The sequence below is a fragment of the Aphelocoma coerulescens genome, chromosome 3 (assembly GCF_041296385.1).
Source record: "Aphelocoma coerulescens isolate FSJ_1873_10779 chromosome 3, UR_Acoe_1.0, whole genome shotgun sequence".
In the NCBI taxonomy this organism is placed as follows: Eukaryota; Metazoa; Chordata; class Aves; order Passeriformes; family Corvidae; genus Aphelocoma; species Aphelocoma coerulescens.
In genome coordinates, this window is record NC_091016.1 from 125211772 (window position 1) to 125233434 (window position 21663).

A 21663-nucleotide genomic window follows, 5' to 3' on the forward strand; every position below is an offset into this window, starting at 1 on the left:
GTAATGTTTAGGTGGGTGGATGGAGGGCAGGATCCCCAAACAGCAGAGCTCCCACCCCCCTCCATGGCTGCAACTTCCCTCCCACGCAGTGTTTGGGCTCCGGGGTGAGACAGAGCCCCAGAGCAGCAAAACAGAAGTGTGCTGACCCCCCAAACCAGCCCAAGGCTGGGGAGGCTCCACTGGGGACCAGGTCCCACCACCCCCTGCACAATGGGCTTAATCCCCTGAAAACTCTGGGTTTATCACACTGGTTTTATCCCCAGGCTCTCACTGAAAACAAACTGAGCTTCCCTGGAGTGAAGTCAGCCCAGGCAGAGCAGAGTTAAGTTCTCCAAAATAACTCTGCAGGAGACAACCCTGTTTTGAAATCCTGGGAAAGAGCAGGCTGTGAGAACAGCCTCAATTAGTCACTTCAACAACAGCCTGGGGCAGCAAACAGAGCAGTGTTAGCAGGTCATTAGCAGGGGGTTTGGGAAAAAGGTGCAGTTTAAAAGACAGGCTTCAACATGGAGTTTCTTACCAATAATCATTGCAGTGAATAGGTCTCTATATAAGAAATTAAACAGGAAAGGTGCATACCAGGCCTCAACTCCCACAAAGGCTGTCACTATGTAGACAATTGAAATGGTCTGAAAGAAAGCACAGGATAAGCAGGGGTGAGGAATGTGATGGGCAAGGCTGGCAGGACCTGGCTGGCAGTACCTGGGCTGGCAGCACCACACGTGTGCCAGGCAGCTCCAGGGACAGGCAGCTCTAAGCTACGACATGTTCAGTCCTACCCACCAGCAGGAAGGAGAAAAATAAAACAAATCCACAAATACCCCACATTACCAGGCATAGGAAGCGTGAGCTGCCAAGCAGGGATTGGATTGGGAAGTGCCCCTCCCCTGTGCTGGCACTGCTGGGGCACCTCCAGTGCTGGGGGCAGCTCTGGGCCCCTCCTGACAGGAGAGACCCTGAGGGGCTGGAGCGTGTCCAGGGAAGGGAACGGAGCTGGGAAGGGGCTGGAGCAGCAGGAGCGGCTGAGGGAGCTGGGAAAGGGGCTCAGCCTGGAGCAAAGGAGGCTCCAGGGGGACCTTGTGGCTCTGCACAAGTCCCTGACAGGAGGGGGCAGCCGGGGGGGGTCGGGCTCTGCTCCCAGGGAACAGGGACAGGAGGAGAGGGAACGGCCTCAGGCTGGGCCAGGGCAGGCTCAGGGTGGTCATCAGCAGGAATTTCTGCATGGAAAGGGTGCTCAGGCCTTGGCAGGGGCTGCCCAGGGAGGTGGTGAAATCTCAAGGATCATTGGTGGCCTTGGCAGCGCTGAGGGCATGGCCAGACTTGATGGTCTCAGAGGGTTTTTCCAACCTCAGTGATTCCATGAGAAGGACATGACCAGGAGCTGCAGGACAGATGCCCTGCCACAGCCTTGAACTCTCGAGATGACCAAAGCACAGGTTTTACACAAGTTGCAGTGACCCTGGAGGGGTCATTTGGGGACTCTTCCTTATCCTGCTGCTGGATTACAGGGAGAGAAGCTCACCAGGGCTATTTCAGCTTTAATAGTCCCCTGAAGCTGGGTGGAACACGCTGCAGGGGAGCTCTGCCCTCCACCCCTGCCTTTCTCCAGCAGGCAGCTCAAAGACCTGGGTTAAGCAACATTTTAGGAGAAAGGATCAGAGTACAGTCAGGGATCAGCTCTGGTCTCCTTTTAGTAGGAGAGATGATTATTCCAATTAATGCAGCTGCATTAATTGAACTCTCCTTCCAACTTGTTGCATTTCCCACCCAGCATCTGACAAGCCAGAAGATAAATAAATTGACATAAGATAATAAGGAAGAAGCCGTTTTTACAATGAGGGTGGTTGCCCAGAGAAGCTGTGGCTCCCCCATCCCTGGAAGTGTCCAAGGCCAGGCTGGACAAAGCTTGGAGCAAGCAAAGCCCCTCCTGGGCTGGAGGAAGGCACTGCCAGCAATCCAGGTGAGCTGCCTCATCCCCAGGTCCCAGCTGTCTTCAGGGATTGCTTCCTGCAGAGAATTCCTTAAGGAGGGATGGACACACCAACACTCCAAGGGGTCCATCACCATTAGTCTCAACACCCACTGCCCAGGGACCATGGTCTCGAGGGCATCTCCCCAGGAATCTTTGCTCCAGGAACAGCAATTAACAAGCCAGTTACCTCTAGTAAGTTTTTGGCCCAAATCCTGGTGGTGCCAAAAGGCAGCCCAGACTTCCAGGCTTCAATTTACCCACACTGGTATCATGCAGGGAACTATCTAAAGCAACAATTTCGGTGGGCAGAGCACGCAGGAAACAGGGAGAGGAGAGCCAAGGCCATGTCCACCCTTCAAGCCTTGTTTGTCGTGCAGAGTCCATCTCCATGGACTGATTCCATGATTTACAAGGCTTTGGATCCACAGCAGAACACCCCTCAGCGGGCAGCACTGCACCCAGCAGGTCCTCAGGGCGTGTACTCACCACCTGGCTGATGTCATATCCCCAGGGCAGGAAGAGAATCCCTGTGTTATACTTCTCCCAGTGGGAGAGGATGAAGGAAAACAAGACCACCCACAGCAGGAGGTAGAGGACGAAGACGCTGACGCCGGTGGAACCCCGGCCGAAGGTGGAGTACACGGTGACCACGAAGTACACGCAGGCCCAGCTGTCCAGGCCGTGGTCAAAGAGCTCTCCCAGGGGGGTGCTGGAGTTGGTCCGGCGTGCCTGCTTCCCATCAACGCCGTCTGGGGAGAGGGAAAGAAACATGGAGCTTTCCTGGACACTCCACACAAAGCAATGGGCCAGGGAACAGCGGCTTGCTTTCCCCACCTCCATCCTCGATCAAGGAGTGGGCTTCCCACCCCCTGCTCCATGGGAGGCTGAAAAATGCAACAGTCGGATGAGATTATATTTATTTCCTTGTATTTCCTTTATATTCCTTAAAGCAGCTTCTTCCAGTGCCTAAAGGAGATCCAAGAGAGCTGGAGAGGGACTTTGGACAAGGGCCTGGCAGGACAAGACAGGGGGAATGGCTTCAAACTGGAAAAGGGGGAATTTGGGTGGGATATTGGGAAGGAATTGTTCCCTGGGAGGGTGGGCAGGCCCTGGCACAGGGTGCCCAGAGCAGCTGGGGCTGCCCCTGGATCCCTGGCAGTGCCCAAGGCCAGGCTGGACATTGGGGCTGGGAGCAGCCTGGGACAGTGGGAGGTGTCCCTGCCCGTGGCAGGGGGTGGAACTAAAGGATTTTGCAGGTCCCTTCCCACCCAAGCCATTCTGGGATTCTCTGATTATTTAAAGCAGACCCAAGACAGAGTTTGACAGTTCATCTCAAAGTCAGTTCCAGTATCCTCCTTTCCCATCAGGTGCTCTGGGACAACTTCCTTCTCTCCACATTGCAAAGCAGCTCCCAGAAACTGCTCCTGGCAAGAGCACAGAACCAAACACTTCCCGTGTGCTCAGAGAGGGGACAACACAACCACAGCACGAGTGGGTGACCCCAATCCTCCAGGAAAACTCTTACCTAACGTGTAGGCCATGAAGTTGAGGAGCCCCACCACGATCCACACTCCATTTGGAACGTGCTGGTGATCAGGAGCTGCAGGGATCAGACAGACCCGAGTCAGGACAGCTCAGGATGTGCTTCCAGGGGGTTTATTTTGGCCCGTGAGGCACAGCCACGAGGACTCAAACACTGAATCTGGGATGTGAACTTTGCAGGATGTGATGGCAGGGCTGCCCCACAGCAGCTCATGAAACCTGGTCAGTGAGGACTTTCCCTTCCAGGATGTATTTGTCCTTTGCCCCCAGCTCTCCAAAATCATGGGCTCTGAGAAGTGGGGCCAGTTCTGTAGTGCCACTGCAGGCCATGGAAGTGTGTGCAGAGGACACTCCTCAGTCACCTGCTCACAGAGCATCAAGTGGAGCCTCTCTGATGTGGCAACTCCCTGCCCCCGCAGGAACATGCCAGGATTCCCCGCCCAGTCTCCAGTCCCATCCTGCCAATGGAAACCGAGCTCTTCCTTAATAGCACCTCCACCTCCTCCAGCAGGGCTCTGGCAGGGAGCCAGGGGAGCAGCTGGCTGCAATCAGAGCCCAAAGGGGCACTGGAGAAGGGCAGGAAGAGGCACGGATCGTTGGCAGCAGGAGGGCACAGGGAGGTCTCCTGGGGGAACAATGATCCCGTGAAATGCCACCTCCTGTTTCCTCAGGGCAGCAGGATGGTGCCTTTCCAGCAGCAAAGGGAGGGAAGGAGGGAGGGCATCATGTCTGAAAAGCCATCCAAGGAGGAGGGAAGGCACAAAACTCTGGAGGCCTTAGCAGCACCAGGAAAAGTTCTTTCCAAGCAGGACATGCAAAATATGTATGTGAAAGGGTCCCAAGCCATGAGCTTTTCCATCCTTCCAAAGCCAATTTTTGAGAGGCTGGGAGAGTTGGGGATGTCCAGCCTGGAGAAGAGCAGGCTCCAGGGAGAGCTCAGAGCCCCTTCCAGTGCCTAAAGGGGCTCCAGGAGAGCTGGAGAGTGACTGGGGGGACAGGACACGGGGAATAGCTTCCCAGTGCCAGAGGGCAGGGCTGGATGGGATATTGGGAAGGAATTTTCCCTGGGAGGGTGGGCAGGCCCTGGCACAGGGTGCCCAGAGCAGCTGGGGCTGCCCCTGGATCCCTGGCAGTGCCCAAGGCCAGGCTGGACATTGGGGCTGGGAGCAGCCTGGGACAGTGGGAGGTGTCCCTGCCCATGGCAGGGGTGGCACTGGATGGGCTTTGAGGTCCCTCCCAACGCAAACCATTCTCGGATTCCACGAGTCTGGGTGTCTGATGTGCTGGGGGTTTTCACCTTGAGCTACTGAGAGCTTTTCTTCCCATGGCTCATGGACTGTAACAGCCCAAATCCTGGCCAACAGCCACAGATGCCACCTGAGCCTTCAACACCCAAAACCACTACAACTCATCTACCAATAAAGGCAATCCCAAGAAACCAGGATTTTTCCCATGTACTTGTGTTTTGATGATGGGTCCAGTTTAGAAGAACTGTGGAACTCTCCTGAGCAACCTAAACCAGACCTGGGAGGGTCTAAGGGAGAGAAAAACAAGGAAAAGGAGTTCCTGAAAATTATCACACTGCATTAATCCTTTCCCTGGGACTGCTCCATGTGCAAAGGGACACAACTGAACCACTGGATTCACAGAGAGATGAACATGGAGACTGTTAGAAAGTTTAAAGCTGTGAATGGTGAAGCTCAGAAGGAGGATTTGGCCTTGTTAGTCTGATGTGGTGGTGGTTTTGCCAAGGGGGGAATGAGCTGAGATGTGAAAAACAAGACTCTACCTGCTGATTTGAGGGAAGCAGCATTTCCTAACATTTTCCTGTTAGATTTTCAAACAAGGGCACTGGGTTGTTTGCTCTGCAGGAAGAGCCAATCCTATGTAAGATTCCAGATTTTTCCTCCTCCCTCTCTCGCCTGCTGCCAGCCAGGAGAACGTTCCCCTGGCAGCCGGAGGGAAGGTGTCACACCCAGACAAGTCCTGGTCACAAAACCCAGCGAGTTCAATCCCCTCCTCTGTCCCAGTCACTTTGGGAAGGCCCAGACCCAGAGGCCTCACCAAGGAGCACTGGAATTCCCAGCAGAGCAGGTGACAGATTGCCCATCTGACGAGGAACATGCAGCCTTACCAGAAGCATAAAAGTCAGGGTCGAAGTACGCCATGAGGAAGAAGTTGAAGACAAGCAGCAGGAAGCCAGAAAACGTTATCAAATTTGGGGCCAGCCAGGTAGGGAAGATCTATGGGAAAGCAGCAAAAGAACAGATGAACTCATTAAAACATGGACTGAGGAGCAGGAGCTGCTCCAGCTGTGGTTGCACCGCCTGGGTGTTAGACAACACTGCCAGCAGCAGCTGGAGCGTACCGGGGCAGCAGGAAGCGCTGGGCTGGGGTGCAGGGATCCGGGGCAGGCTGCAGGCAGCCCCTCACTCATTAGTGGCACCACAAACGAAGCAGCTGATGGCGTTACAGAGGTGACCTGGGCTGTGCTGTCCCCGCTCGGGGCGGGACAGGGACTCACCTTCACGATGGTGTTCCAGAAGGGATGCATGACGTACAGGGACAAGGGGTTGCTGTCCACGGCGCTGTACTGGGAAAGGGAAACAAAAGCCAACAGTTAGGGCTCCAGCAACTCCCAGAAAAAGCCAGAGATCTGGAACCTTCTGAGTCCAATCCTGTGTTGCACCCCCACGGGACTCCTGATGTACCCCCCCACCAATCCTCCACCCTTTGGAAATGCCAACTCCAGCTCTCCCAGTGGACACAGGCAAGGAGCAAGAGGCTGATCCTTCCAAATACTCTGCGCCACCTGGATGAGGAGAAATGCTGTGGGTCCTACCCCCCAACAGTGCCTTCTGTCACCTGCTCTGCTGTGACCCCTTTGTTCCCTTGCTGGTCCCAATCTCCATTCCCACTTCCAGCAGTGGGACTGGGAGTCCCTTGAGCAGGATGGGTCTCAGAGGGCTCCTCTCCACTGAGGACCTGAGATTTCACCAGAGGCAGCCTAGAGAATGGGGAGGGAGACCTCTTACCCCTCATCCCACCACTTTTACAACATTTGAGGTGCTCAGGGTGTGTTTGTGGTGGGGGAAATAAAAATAGAAATAAAAATCAAAGATCTAGACAAGGCATGAAACAACTCCCAGCTAGAAAGTTAAAATTTGACACCATTTGGCTCTCAAGAGCAGCATGAGCTGTTATCTGCTCTCACAGCCCTTTCCAAGCACGGATTACCCTGGCTAAAGTCCTCTTCCCCCAGGAACACTTTGATAAGAATCCCAAGAACAATTCCATAGGCTACAGAACTCCTGGGCTCACCCGCTCGGTGCTGGGCTGGGCAGAGCCTGCTGCCCACCCACGTGCGTGGGACAACACCCCCAGCTCAGCCATCTGCCCCAGTCCAATCCCAACCTCTGAATCCCAGAGTGGTTTGTGTGGGAAGGGACCTTCCAAGAACTCCAGTGCCACCCACTGCCATGGGCAGGGACAGCTCCCACTGTCCCAGGCTGCTCCCAGCCCCAATGTCCAGCCTGGCCTTGGGCACTGCCAGGGATCCAGGGGCAGCCCCAGCTGCTCTGGGAACCCTGTGCCAGGGCCTGCCCACCCTCCCAGGGAACAATTCCTTCCCAATATCCCACTCAAATTCCCCCTTTTCCAGTTTGAAGCCATTCCCTGTGTCCTGTCCCTCCAGCCCTTGTCCCCAGTCCCTCTCCAGCTCTCCTGGAGCCCCTTTAGGCCCTGCAAGGGGCTCTGAGCTCTCCCTGGATCCTTCTCTTCTCCAGGTGAGCACCCCCAGCTCTCCCAACCTGGCTCCAGAGCAGAGGAGCTCCAGCCCTGGGAGCAGCTCTGGGGCCTCCTCAGGACTTGTTCCAACAGATCCCAAATTGGGTGGTAAAATGAAATCCCTCAGCAAAGAGCACCTCCAGGTCCCCTGCCACCCCATGGCCTTGAACCAGCCCATCACTGCACCCATGGGCTGCTCCAAACTGTTCCTCTCCTTGTCTGCACACCCCACTCTTCCCTGGAAGCAGAGAAGTGGTGGGAAAGGGAAAGCCAACACCCCCAAGACAGGCACCAGCACCAAGAAGGGGCACCGGGTCTCACCAGGGCCCCATCTTACAGCATTTGGTCCCACCTGGGTGAATCCCATCCTTGGCAAGGATTTCTGTATCCACTCCCAGCCCTTCCCTGCCCTCCCTACACAGGGTCAGTTCATCTCCCTGGGATTCAGCCTCAGACACTGCGTCCTCACACCAGCAAAGCCACAGGAGCTGCAGAGGAAGCAGCAACAAACACCGAAGCTGTACGGAGGCGACGTCTAAGCCACGAGGAATTTCCATCTCAGCTTAATGCAATTTTGGGGGGCAGAATTCCAAATGCTTTACAAGATAATAGGATTTGAAGCACCAGTTAGGGGAGGAGGAGAGACTGATTTAATCTCATTATCCCCAAAACAGCCTGGAACAAGAAAACAGATGCAAGGCTTGGAGCGAGGCAGGGGAAGCACTCCGGAGCCTCTGTGCCCATGCTTGGAAGGTATCTCAGGGAAGCTTCACCAGGCTCATGGCTCGGGAAGTTTTCCTCTCTCCCTGCAAAGATTGGGGATAATAGTCAATAAACAGCTTTTCCCCATGGCCACACGTTTCCAGCTTGCTTGAAGAACTCAAAGACCTGGAAAGAGTCATTTCTTGGAGAAAGGGCAGCTGCTCTGCAGAGGCTTCATGGAATCATGGAATATCCTGGGTTGGAAGGGACCCACAGGGATCATGGAGTCCAACTCCTGTCCCTGCAGAGACCCCCAACATTCCCACCCTGGGCATCCCTGGGAGTGGTATCCAAATGCTCCTGGAGCTCTGGCAGCCTTGGAGTCGTGCCCATTCCCTGGGGAGCCTGGGCAGTGCCTTTTCCTGATATCCATCCCAAATCCCCCTGACTCAGCTCCAGCCGTTCCCTGGGGTGCTGTCCCTGTGCAGGGATCAGAGCTGCTCCTCGGGAGGAAGTTGTTGACATCCATGAGGTCTCCCCTCAGTCTCTTCTCCAGCTGAACAAGCCAAGTGCCCTCAGCTGCTCCTTGTGTGGCCCCTCCAGACCGTTCCCCGTGTCTGTGGCCCTTCAGATGCTCTCCCACAGCTTTAAATCCTTCCTATGCCCCCCAGCTCCTGCCAGGCTCCAGCCAGGACACTTCTTTGTGTGCTGAGCAAAGCCAGTGATGCTGTGCCCACTCTGGGGACACCCTGGGGCACAGGGACAGAACCAGGGCTGCCACTGGTGCCAGGCTGGCTGCCGCCCTTGGTGACAGCACTCTGGACAGCCAGGACACGGCTGCCTGCCCAGGACAGCTGCTCCCAGAATACCAATGAGTTGCCAGGCATCTTCAGGGACAGATCCTAAGAGCATCTTGGCCATGCCCAGCCTCCCCCAGCTGCTTTTCCTTGTCGGGGTCCTACCTACAAACATTACTAAAGTTGTCCCTTCTACCTCTTCATCTGTGAGGCCCCAAACCCAGCAGTTTGAGCTTGGCACTGGCTCCATCATTCCCTCACCTCATCCTCACTGGAAATTAGTGGCACCTTCCGCATTTTGGATCTCCACACACTGGTCTAGTGACTCACATCCTTCTATGAGTTGTTCTTCTATCACGACCAATGATATCCACCAGCCTGGACTCTGGATTTCTGCCCCCTTTTCAGGGAAAGAAGGTGAAAGGAAAAGAAGTGCCCAGAAGGAATTTCATACACCCCAGAGACTCCTTCCCAAAGCAGCCAGGCATTTGTAAAGGGCCCTGCTCTAAAACAGCTCCATGTTTGCAGACACAGCTTCTCCTCACGGCTCCAGGGAGGAGCCAATCCAGCCCAGACAGCTCCTTCAGGATTGGGGTCAGAGCTCCTTATGGAAAGAGCAAAACCAGCAGCAACAATCTTATCACTGGCACCACTTAGGAGCCTCCTGTCCATGCCAGGATGGCTCCAGGGAGCCACAGGCACCCCAAAAGCCGTGGGCGGGCCCGGTGGCTGCGGTGCCATCGCAGACGAGCTGGCTGGCGTTGTTATGGGATTTACAGACACAAATGGCTTGTATGGCTCCAATCCAACATTAATCGTGCAACTGGGACACCTCTGGGAGATCAAATTATCTGTCCAAAGAGGAAAAAAATACAGATTTATAGCCCAGATTCTACTAATGGCCTTCCTGTCCCGGAAAAAACAATTCTGCATTGAAGTAATATGGTTACTCGAAGCCAGAGGCAGGCCAAGCACTGCCATAGAATCCTGGAATATCCTGAGTTGGGAGGGACCCAGATGGGTCATCAAGTCCAGCTCGTGGCCATGTAGAGGACATGCCTGGTGTGATTCACACTATCACACCACGTGCCTGGTGTGATTCACACTATCACCACTGTCTGGTGTTGGCGTGTGACACATCCCGGTGGGCTGGGGACAGCAAACAAAGATGGATTTGCACATCCCGTCTTGCTCACAGGTGCTCCAGGCAGGATCAGGGCACTTGGCAGAGCAGCTCCAGCAAGACCATGGGGCTGCTCCCGATGAATCTCCTTAAATACAAAGAAGGCACAAGGCCAAAAACCTTCTCCCCTCAGGCTCAAGATAAGCCAGGAGGCAGAAAACTCAACCAATCCCAGCAAATGGAAGTGAGCAGAGCCGTGCCAGGAAAAACAAGGCACGTTTGCCCTATGCCCACCGTGGGCTGATGTGTGAGGAGTCACCTCGCCCTTTAATGTACTGATTAACTCGAGTCCTGTTTGTCTTTTCCAAGGTCACTTGTCAGCTGGCACTGGAATGGAGCATGTTGGCAGTGGGGAGCTGCACCCACCACACGAGCCCGTGGGTCTGGCTCCCCCCAGGAAGCTGCAGGAAGGATGTGGATGTCCCAGCTGCAGCTTCAGTCTGTCCCTGCTCCTGCCTGGGTTTCACTCTGCAGGTTTTAGACATCCAGCAATGAAAGATGCTCCAAAACGCAGCATAGAGTCACAGAATCACTGAGGTTGGAAAAGTCCTCTCCAAACATCGAGTCCAACCACCCTCCAGCACTGCCAAGGCCACCCATGACCCATGTCCCAAAGTGTCACATCCACAGGGCTTTTAAATCCCTCCAGGGATGGAGACTCCACCACTGCCCTGGGCAGCCTGTGCCATGAAGGCCCTTTCCACGAAGGGATTGTTGCCAAAATCCAACGTGACCCTGCCCTGGCCCAGCCTGAGGCCGTTCCCTCTCCTCCTGTCCCTGTTCCCTGGGAGCAGAGCCCGACCCCCCCGGCTGCCCCCTCCTGTCAGGGACTTGTGCAGAGCCACGAGGTCCCCCCTGAGCCTCCTTTGCTCCAGGCTGAGCCCCTTTCCCAGCTCCCTCAGCTGCTCCTGCTGCTCCAGCCCCTTCCCAGCTCCGTTCCCTTCCCTGGACATGCTCCAGCCCCTCAGGGTCTCTTTGTTGGGAGGAGCCCAGGACTGAACACCTGTAGTGTCCCAGCAAGGCCAGAGCCCCCCTCCTCGATAAGGAACTGCCACACTGAGCAGAAGCTTCCCTCCTGCTCCCCGACCCCCACAGCACTTGATAATTCATTGGGAAAACCACGTTCCTGCCCTGCCAACGCCGATATTCACAGCCTTGGTTCTCAGAGGCATCAGCTGGAAGATTCATGGAATCCCAGATAGCTTTGGACTGAATGGACCGACCTTAAAGCTCATCCAGTGCCACCACTTGCCATAGGCAGGGACACCTCCCACTATCCCAGGTCGCTCCAAGCCCTGTCCAACCTGGCCTGGAACACCTCCAGGGACAAACCAGCTCTGGGCACCCTGAGCCAGGGCCTCCCCACCCTCACAGGGAAGAATCCAGTGCAGTCTCTCTCTTCAGCACACACAGCGGGCTGTGGCTCTGTCCCAGCACTGGAATCACCCCGTGGTGGGGCCGAGCTGGGAGATGGCCCCACCACCCTGGTGCTGAGTCCTGACCCCATCCCATTGTTGTGCTGGTGCAGGGGAAGTAACTTCCCCACGGATACATAACGTGGAGCAACACTTGATGCTGATGGCAGGCTTTGGCGAGCAGCCTGCCAATTCCAGCACCATCCAGGAGCTCTCTCTGTTTGGGAGCATCAAATATCCACGAATATGGGTCACACCCGCTTCTGCTACAGTTCGAGGTGATCAGCTGCACAGGGGGGCCCAGATGGTGAGCTCAGGGCTGGGAACGATGAGCCTTCAGGGATGCAGTTAGGAGAGGATCAGTCAGCAATGAACCTCTGGAGTGGCAAGCAAGGGATCAGAGCAGTGACTCCAGGGAGGGGGGAGAAAAGGCAGAATCAAAAATACAGGAACAAAAAACTTTTTACAATAACACTGGGATAGCCAGAAGAATTTCCTGTGTTGCCAGAGCTGGTTTGGGCTTTAAAAAATAGGGGGGATGTATTTGAGAGGGAGATCAGACCAGCTCTGTGTGCCCAAGGAGAACAGGAGGGACCAGGAGAGCATGGCAGCAACAGCAGAGAAGGCAGCAGTCTCTCGCCACCCTCCCACTTCCACATCCCTGTGTTCTCCCAAGGGCTTATCCCAGAATCTGCTTCCTGCAGGGTCAGTGAGCTGCTCTGGCACCTCCAGATTGGGATGCCCCTCACAGAGGCCATGAGCCTCTGGGGAGATCAAACACTGGCAAGACCTCAGTCCCTCTGGAGAACTGGGTTTGATCCCAACCTGCCAACCAGGAGAACAGGATGGGGAAATGGTCTTAAGATGAAGGAGAGTGGGTTTAGATTAGATCTTAGGAAGGAATTCCTCCCTGTGAGGGTGGGCAGGCCCTGGCACAGGGTGCCCACAGAAGCTGTGGCTGCCCCTGGATTCCTGGAAGTGTCCAAGGTCAGCTTGAACAGGGCTTGGAGCAGCCTGGAAGGTGGAAGGTGTCCTGGCCCCTGGCAGGGGGTTTGAATTAAATGATCTTTAAGTCACTTCCCATCTAAACCAGGCTGGGATTCTGTGATAATGCACAAGTCAGTGCAAGAAAAGAGAATTTCTTACAATCCCTAGAAAAAGAAATTGAACTTTTCCATTCATGGAAGCCACAAGCCCACATGCAGCAGGAAGTAATTCCAGGTAAAGCAAGGCACTGCAGGAAAAGAGGGACAACACCACCCCCAAGTTTTGACAGAGCCTTTGTGAAGGGCACAAATAAAACTTTTTTTTCCAAAGCACATTTCTGCCTCTCTGTCATCCCACCTCTCCACAAAGACGAAATTCACAATTAACAGGAAAAAGCCCACACTGACATCCAGCCTTGTGCAAGATGTGAAGCAGAGCGAGTCAGGTCACTGACACAAATCCTTGTATCCTGGCCACTTCTGGAGCCAGCCACGGGAAGTGAGACTTGAATTTCCACAATGCACTCCCAGTTCTCTTCCAAGCCCTCCAGACAGCCAAAGACTTGCTGTTAATTAGCAATGAGTAACTTTTCTGATGGAATTCCCTGTAGCCAAGACTCAACAGACTCCAATAAACATTGCAGCAAACTTTCAGTGCAATTAAAGAGCCCCAAGATGGGCTGACAAGCAGCCCATGCTCTGTTTTAAGTGATGGCTCTGCACACCTTGAAACACTCAAGGCACGAGCTGGGACCCAGCTCTGCTTTGCATGCCAAGGAGAGAGGCTTTTCCAGCACATGGAAAAGGCTCACACAGCCAAAGGCACCAGCAGGCTCAGCACTGTCACCACCTCAACTACTGCTTCCTCTCCACAGGCCTGTGGCTGCTCATCCTGGCACCTGACCCCACACTGACAGCTGGGATTGGGAATGCAGCTCCACCGTGCTCACATCCATGAGAAAAGCACCTGCTTTTAGCAGATGTCCCCAGCCACCAGCTGGGAACAGCAACCTCCAGGTGGGCCCAAGGATGCAGGATGTGTGCAGCAGGCAGATGGGCACAGCAGGAGTTGTGTCCTTCATCTGCACCACAAGGAACGAGCCCAGGGGGCTCCTGCTGGGGAACAGGACAAGGAATCCAGGAAGATGGACAGGACCTGGCTGTGTGTGCTGACACCTGGAAACCCCCCAGTCCTGGGCCAATCCCCCAGCGTGGGCAGCAGGGAAGGGGGAATTCTGCCCCTGTGCTCAGGTGGGACCCCACCTGCAGAGCTGCCCCAGCCCTGGGGACACAGCACAAGGACGTGGAGCTGCTGGAGAGAGCCCAGAGGAGGCCCCAGAGCTGCTCCAGGGCTGGAGCCCCTCTGCTCTGCAGCCAGGCTGGGAGAGCTGGGGGTGCTCACCTGGAGAAGAGAAGGACCCCGGGAGAGCTCAGAGCCCCTTGCAGGGCCTAAAGGGGCTCCAGGAGAGCTGGAGAGGGACTGGGGACAAGGGCTGGAGGGACAGGACACAGGGAATGGCTTCCCACTGCCAGAGGGCAGGGTTAGATGGGATATTGGGAAGGAATTGTTCCCTGGGAGGGTGGGCAGGCCCTGGCACAGGGTTCCCAGAGAACCTGTGGCTGTTCCATCCCTGGAAGTGTCCAGGGGAGGTGTGGCAGCCAATACAGCCACAAGCTGCCTGTCCCTGGCCAAGTCATTGTCTCAAACAGAGGTTTGAAGTTCCTCCTGGAAACCCTGCAGGACCCACTGGGACTGAAGCTGCAGTAGGTCCTGACCACAAAGAGCTTCATCACCACCACTGTGTGGCTAAAACAAGTGAGCTTGGGAATCCCCCACCAAAACATGGTTCAATATCTTTGACACCCTGTAGAGAGCAAAGGCCACTGCTCAGAAACCAGCAGCACTTCAGCAGCAAGTTCAGGGCTGTTCAGGATGAAGAGATGTAAACACAGCCAGAGCAAGTCCTGGGAGTGGCACCAGCTCATCACTCATCAAAACCTCCCAGCACGTCAGAAGTGTCTCTAGAAAGCAGCATAAATCCCTTCCCCTCATCTCATCACTTAGCACAGGGGAAAAGCTCAGCCAAGGCTCGTGAGCTGAGTCGCTCCCAGTTAATCCATAAGCACTGCTGCCGTCCCCGCCAACCACGGCACTTCTCAGATCACGAGAGCTGCAAGGGACACACTAAGATGGGCAGCAGTTCAAACCCCTGAATTTAATCACAGAAAAGGAGAAGAAAGAATAAAAACACCTCTAACTTGGAAATCACAGAGTCTAGGAGGTGCTCAGCAGGTGCCAGGCAGCACCTCGGGAAGCTGTGTGTCTTCAAAGGCAGACACACACCCGGCTGTCTCACAGCAATTAAAAGAGCCCTTGGGGAAGGAGTTAACTGATTCCAGAGCTGGGCTCAAAGGCTTCCCCTCCTTCTCACCCTTCCTGCAAGGAAAAGCCGAGCCGGCAGGCTGGGGGGAGGCACTGGCCTTTAATCACCGTGGTCGAGCCCCACGGCCACAACCCAGCAGCAAAATGCTTTCCTGCCTGCTGCCCTTGCTCCCAGGGGTGTTCCACCGGTCTGAGCTGCCATCGGTGTCTCTGAACACCCTGAAGAGATCCCTTCAGGGCTCCTGTTTCCAGAGCAGCCTAGAGAATCCTGCCAGGAGCAGCCTCCAGCCATCTGCTTCCCGTGGCGCAGCATCTGCAGCCCTGATCCCCGTGGCACTCCCAAGTCTGGAGGCAATGAAATTTCTGGTTGAGGGGAAGAGCACCCTCTTCTTCAGGGCACAGATGGGACTAGCAGCTGGGCTCCCACCTGGAAGAAGGGTGCAGAAAAGGGAGGAGAGCATCCAGAAGGAAAATGCTTTCCACAATAAATGGAAATTCCTGAAGCCTGACCCTTGGGTGCATTCAGTGCCCCAGATCTCCAAGCTGCCCTGTGAACATCCTTTCCATCTATCATTGGAAATGAGGAATAGAGTTGTTTTCCTGAAAGAAACCCTTCAAGAACTTTGAATAATCAAATGTGGGAATGATTTGCTACAGACGGGGCCTGCCAGTCACATGGATCAGAGGCCCATTTGCTGCTCCACCACCTGGGATTCCCACCATCCCAAGGGATGTTGTATCTATTCCCTCCTTAGAGTGTCAGCTCTAATAAACAGCAATTCAAAGGGCACCTTTAGGTCCCTTAAGGCCACCACCAGCTCCTGCTCGGACACAAGGACACAGAATGGAAGGGTTTGAGGGTTTTTTGAGCGATAGTTTTGCTATAAAAGGTCCTTCCCAAGCCTCATTTGAATTTCCTCTTGCTGAACTCATGCTGGTTTCAGAAGCTTCTTGGGTGAGCCACCAGCCTGACCCACCTTTGGACTCAAACATGACACATGTCATCACCTTTTCTCTCCATTCCTCCTGTGCCTCAGGTAAGGAGTGGCATTCCCACCTCCTCCTTTGCTGGCATTTTTCCCAGACCAAGATCCCTGAGGATGAGATGTACCCCCTGGGAACGCCTGAGGCCCACGTGGCGTCGGGACAGAGCCTCGTACCTGCACTTCCACCCAGCTCACAGAGAGGAACCCAGGGGAGCAGACACACACACACCAGCCAGAGCTCCTGCACAACACTTGTCACTCAAGCACCTTCCCTGCTCCTACGGGACCTGGAGCAAAGAGCCACACAGGGATCACAGCCCTGGGAACAGTCATCAGTGGCTCCATCGCACCAGAGACACCGGTACAGCACAGGATCCTTAGGGTAGGGCTGGAGAACATGGAATCACAAGCAGCTCAGACAAGGCTGGGTGAGGAAAGGCTACAGAGAAGGCAGGATACGTGACTGGAATATGGAAAGACAGGGACAAACCATCGGAGCTGCCTGCAACTGCCAGGACACGTGAAGCTGCAGAGCTGTGCCCTCACTTAGAACCATCAAATCCCAGAGTGGTTTGGTGGGAAGGGACCTTAAAGCTAATCCAGTGCCACCCCTGCCATGGGCAGGGACACCTCCCACTGTCCCAGGCTGCTCCCAGCCCCAATGTCCAGCCTGGCCTTGGGCACTGCCAGGGATCCAGGGGCAGCCCCAGCTGCTCTGGGCACCCTGTGCCAGGGCCTGCCCACCCTCCCAGGGAACAATTCCTGCCCAATCTCCCATCCAGCCCTGCCCTCTAGCAGTGGGAGAAGCCATTCTACCTTGTCCTGTCCCTCCAGGCCCTTGTCCAAAGCAAAGCAGGAACAGACACCTCTGTGAACACTCCCGAGGGCCCCGTTTCCCCCTCTCCCATACATTTACAGAAGGAGGTTGCCCAGAAGCTGGCCACAAGGCCATCTGCAGACACTTGTTAAGAACCTGACCTCTGGCATCCCACTGCAAGTTTCCACTCAGAAATAGCAGTGCCTGGCTGCAGTTTTCTTGGCAGGAGACATCTCACATTGGACAGGAGGGGTTTGGCAGAGGACATTCAACACCCGACCAGAGCAGGGTGCCTGGATTGCTTTCCCTTAGGATGTGGACACACAAATCCTCTTCCACGGCCTCAAAACAAGCACAGGAACGAGCACACTGCAGACTGAAACCATCTGGACTCCTGACTCCATGGCACGAGTGACCCAGTCAGGGCTGGAGAAGGCTGTGGATCATCCTGCATGAAGCTCCTCTGCTCCTGCTCTAACAGCTCCAGGGACACCAGCTCCTCTCCAAGGACAGCTCCTTCCCTGGGACACGTTGCCTCCTCTACATCCCCCCAAATCCACTTGCTCTTCTCCAAATTGATGGCATATGGCTGGAGAGCTTCTGCCAGGCACTGCTTAAAGGCTGAGGCACAGCCAGGGACTGGCACAGGGTGCCCAGAACAGCTGTGGCTGCCCCATCCCTGGCAGTGTCCAAGGCCAGGCTGGAATGGGCTTGGAGCACCCTGGGCTCGTGGAAGGTGTCCCTGCCCGTGGCAGGGGGTGGAATGAGATGAGCTTTAAGGTCCCTTCCAACCCCACTTGTGAGTCTGACAAGGTAACCCAGCTCTGGAAGCTGCAGAGGGCAGAGCACACCAAGCCCCAATGCCTAAATCAAGGCTGGAATACGTGACCCAGTACCTGAGATTTGTGCTGCATCAGCCACTTCTGCAAGGCTAAAATAGCCAAGAACAAAGCTCCCCAAGGAAACAAGACACGCAGGAAGCAAGGAAGGCAGCAGGGCAGAGACACGAGTGGGGCAGAGATGGTGCTCTTAGTGAGCCCACCCACTCTTGTCAAAGTCCCTATTGACTCAGTAAAACCACAGGCTCTGGGGCAAAGTTACTCCTGTCCTCGGGACAGCTCCATCAGAGCCCTGCTCCCACATTCCGGCCCTGTGCCCCCAAACCAAGGCCAGGGAACACCCCACCGGTGCCTAACTGGGGACAGCGAGCAGCCAATGCTTTTTGTGCTGCCTGGGACCTTCCTCCTCCCCCCTGGCCCCTTTCGGGGCTCTGCTGCCAGGTTTAACTGCAGCAGCGTTTCTGCCAGAGGTGTCTTCAGGAAATAACCTGGGAGCAGTTTTGGTCCCTGCCACACAATCCAGAAGGGTGTTGCAGGTGGAGACCCCGCTGTCCCTGCACAGGTGCCGAGAGGGACGGCAGCAACCCCACCAATCCCTGCAGCACAACGGGAAACAGGCTGAACATCCAACAGTCTCCCTCTTGGAGCAAAAGAATTGTCTTTGCAGGAGCCAAACCAGCCCTTTTGGGAGGCCTGGCTCACAGCTGAGTGTTTTGATTACCTTTCTCCAGCACCCACACAAGCCCACGGTTGTTCACTGCCTTTCTAAACACGTGGACATTTTCCTGACGAATCCCCACACAGCCAGCCTTCCACAGAGAATCTTGGGCACCCTGACACATCGCTCCAAGCCGCTCTCCCAAGTCCGTTTCTCTCCACCTCACCAGGGTGCAAGAGGAGTGTGAGCAAGCCCTGGCCACCCCGGCCCCCACTGATGGCTCCAGGGGGAGCTTTGCTCCCTGAAGGCCTCAGACTTGTCCTGATTGTCCCACATTCTTAAATGACACCCCACAAGCCACTCTGGGAGGACAACTGGAACGTGGGCCCACATGATGGGTCCCACAACAAGAGCAAAGTAAAGAAGGTCAGGTGAAGCCTTTTTACTTCACTCTTGTTGTGGGAGAAGAAAAAAATATGGAAAACACCCTCCCCTCCACATAAACACAGGATCCAGCACTCCCCCGTGTTAAGGATGTCGCCTACTTTGGCCCAGAATCAGCCCCCAGGGATTTAAATGCCACAGCAGAGCCTGTTGGCATTTCCAGAGCTTCCTTTCAAGGTTCCCAGTGCTTTCAACAAGACACAGCTTGGCATGAGGAGACGGGAAGGACGTGGGTTCTATGGGTGTGACTGCACAGAGCAGCCATGGGGCAGGAGCACCGCAGTCCTAAGCTCAGCGTGGGCAGTTCCTGGGCTGGCCCTGCTCCCAGGGCACCCACAGCCCCTTCTGCGGTCCCTTCATGGGGGGAACAGCCCCAGAGCTCACTGTCTGTGTGGACAGGTCACCACTGCCTCCCTGGACCACAGCCCAGGACGAGGAGAAGCTCCCAGTCAGACCCTGACCATCCCAGCAAGAGAGGGTCCCACATTGCACACGGTCCCACCTTCACCACACCGGTCCTCACTGCACCCAGAGCCCCCCAAATCCCGGGTCTCACTCACTGCAAGCCCTCTGCCACAAACGCCCGGGTCTCACTGCAGCCATCCCCCCAAACCCTCTGCTTCCCTGCAACCACCCCCAAACCCGGGTCTCGCTGCAGAGCTCCCCCTACCCTGAAACTCCAGTGCCTCACTACAGCTTTGCCCCAAACCCCAGGTTTCCCTGCAGCACCCCCTCCCCAAACTCCAGGTTTCCCTGCAGTCCCCCCACCCACATCCCAGGTGTCACTGCAGCACCAACGCCCCCGGCCCCAAACCCCCCCTGTGTGTCACTGCAAACCCACCAAACCCTGGGGCTCACCTCACCTCCCACCCTCTCCAAACCCGGGTTTCAGGTCTCACTGCAGTCCCCCCGCAAAACCCCGCACATCACTGCAAACCCCCCTCCCCCAAAACCCCAGGTCTCACTGCAGACCCTCCCAAAACCCGGGTCTCCCTACAATTCCCCTTCAAATCTCGGCTTTCACTGTGGTCCCTCCCTCCACCCCAAACCCCGGGACTCCCTCTACATCCCTTCCCCACACCGCGGCTCTTCCTACAGCTCCTACCAAGATCCCACGCCAGCCCCCACCCTCCGCTGGAGCCCCCCCCCAGCCTCCCCCCCCCCAGGCCCGGCGCCCCCTCAGCGCCCCCCTCACGGCGCCAGGCCCCGAGCCCGGCCCCCGTCAGCGCCGCTACCTTGTACTTGCTGAAGCCAGCGAGCTGCTCGGGGCTCACGTACTCCATGGTGGCGCTCCCAGGGCTCCTGCTGCCGCCGCTCCCGGCGCTCCCGGTGCCGCTGGCGCTGCTCCCGCTGCTCCCGGTGCCGTTCCCGGTGCTGCCGGTGCCGCTCCCGCTGCCGCTGCATCGGCCCACCCGGCGTGGCCGTGACGTCACCGCACCCCGCCCCGCCGCGATGGCGCCGCCTGGCGGCCGGGAGGGCCCCGCGCAGGGGGGAGCGGGAAAACCCGGAAAAAAGATCCCAAAAGATCCCAAAAGATCCCAAAAGATCCATCCAGCCCCGCCCTGGGGCAGCGTGGAGCCATTCCCCGTGTGCCGGCACGCCAGCCCTGCTAGGAAGTCCCTCTCCGTCTCTCTTGGATCTCCTGCAGGTACCAGAAAGGGCTCAAGGTATCCCTGTACCCTTCTTGTCTTCCGGTGTCCTCATGGATTCTGTGTGGGACGAGACCCTACAGACCATCTCGTTCCGCCCCCTGCCATGGGCAGGGACACCTTCCCCTATCACAGGTTGCTCCAAAACCTGTCCATCCTGGCCTTGGACACTTCCAGGGATGAGGCAGCCACAGCTTCTCTGGGCACCCTGTGCCAGTGCATCATCGCCCCCACAGGGAACAATTCCTTCCCAATATCCCATCCAGCCCTGCCCTCTGGCACTGGGAAGCCATTTCCTCTTATCCTGTCCCTCCAGGCCCTTGTCCCCAGTCCCTCTCCAGCTCTCCTGGAGCCCCTTTAGGCCCTGCAAGGGGCTCTGAGCTCTCCCTGGATCTTTCCCTTCTCCAGGCTCTCCCAGCCTAGCTCCAGAGCAGAGGGAGGGAGAAGAAGGGGAGGAAGAAGAGAGCAAAGAGGGGAAGGGAAAGTAAGAGCAAAGTTGGTGCTCTCAGACCTCCCCATCTGCCCTTCCATCCCGGCTCCTCCCAGCCTGGCACCCCAGCCCTGTCCCCCTCCTTCCCCAGCCCCTCTTTCCCAGCGTGTGCAGCACACAGCCCCCACTGCACAGTTCCTGCTCCGCTTTACAGCCGCACCCCAACACCATCAGCCCTCCTCGGAGCCAGGCAGGGTGTCAGAGACCGGAAAAGGTTGGTCTCTGGAGACATTTTGGGATGCAGGTGTGTGGGGAGGTGGGGCAGGTCGGGCCTTGCTTTGGCCAGGCAGTGCCCTGCTCTTCCACCACACCCCCCAGACCAGCCCTAGAGCATTCCAGCCTGGCAGAGCTGTCCAGCACTGGCACACCAGAGGCTGCCCCAGTTCTCCCTAACCCAGCTCCTGAGTCACCGAGTGACCAGAAGTCCCACATAGGGGGAGGGTCCACGGAGGCCCTGGAGTTTAGAAGGCTGACCACAAGGTGACCGCGTGTCTGACCCTGCTTGCTCATGGAGTCTACACTGGAATCCAGCAGTTGGTAGCTGTATGTGTGTTTTTCTATATCTTTTTTGTCTTTCTCTCTTTCTTCTCCTTCTAATTCTCTTTTCATGGAACATTTTGGGTAAGGTAACATCAAAGAGCTTTAAAGGTTGCTAGGTTAAATGGGGTAGGTTAATGCTATTTATATGTGTTTTATGTTGAATTGCATGTTGAGTTAAATCCTTTGCCAAAATTCCTTGATTTTCTATCATTTGCCACCAAAGTTCTGCGTAATTTTGACATCTTGAGAATATGTGGTTGGTATTTCTCCTGTGTGCCAACCCTGGGTAAAGGAACCTCACTTGAGCCCCTTCCATTTGAACGCCCCGGGGTGTTACACAGGATCACTGCACCCTTCGTCCCAACTGGTGCAGACTGGGAGAGCTGCTGCATCCCGGTGTCACTGGAAGGCACAGAATCCATGAATGCTTGAGGTTGGGAAAGACCTTTAAGCTGTTTGTGCTCCCCACAGCAG

At 56.0% G+C, this 21663-nt stretch overlaps 1 protein-coding gene across 2 annotated transcripts in view; it reads right to left on the reverse strand.

Annotated features, from left to right (window-relative positions):
- Positions 1 to 19893, reverse strand: part of SELENOI (selenoprotein I) — a 28303-nt gene extending 8410 nt beyond the window's left edge. Inside the window, exons 1-6 of one of the 2 annotated variants that reach the window (XM_069011902.1) lie at positions 6550 to 6593; positions 6039 to 6107; positions 5649 to 5757; positions 3498 to 3572; positions 2459 to 2721; positions 521 to 629 (exon numbers count right to left, since the gene is read on the reverse strand). In XM_069011902.1, coding sequence (XP_068868003.1) covers positions 521 to 629; positions 2459 to 2721; positions 3498 to 3572; positions 5649 to 5757; positions 6039 to 6068 — 586 coding nt within the window. In that variant the 5' untranslated portion in view covers positions 6069 to 6107; positions 6550 to 6593. Of the gene's footprint in view, positions 1 to 520; positions 630 to 2458; positions 2722 to 3497; positions 3573 to 5648; positions 5758 to 6038; positions 6108 to 6549; positions 6594 to 19745 lie in introns of those variants that run through there. The other variant, XM_069011901.1, reaches the window with a different exon arrangement.
- Positions 19894 to 21663: the final 1770 nt, after the last annotated feature.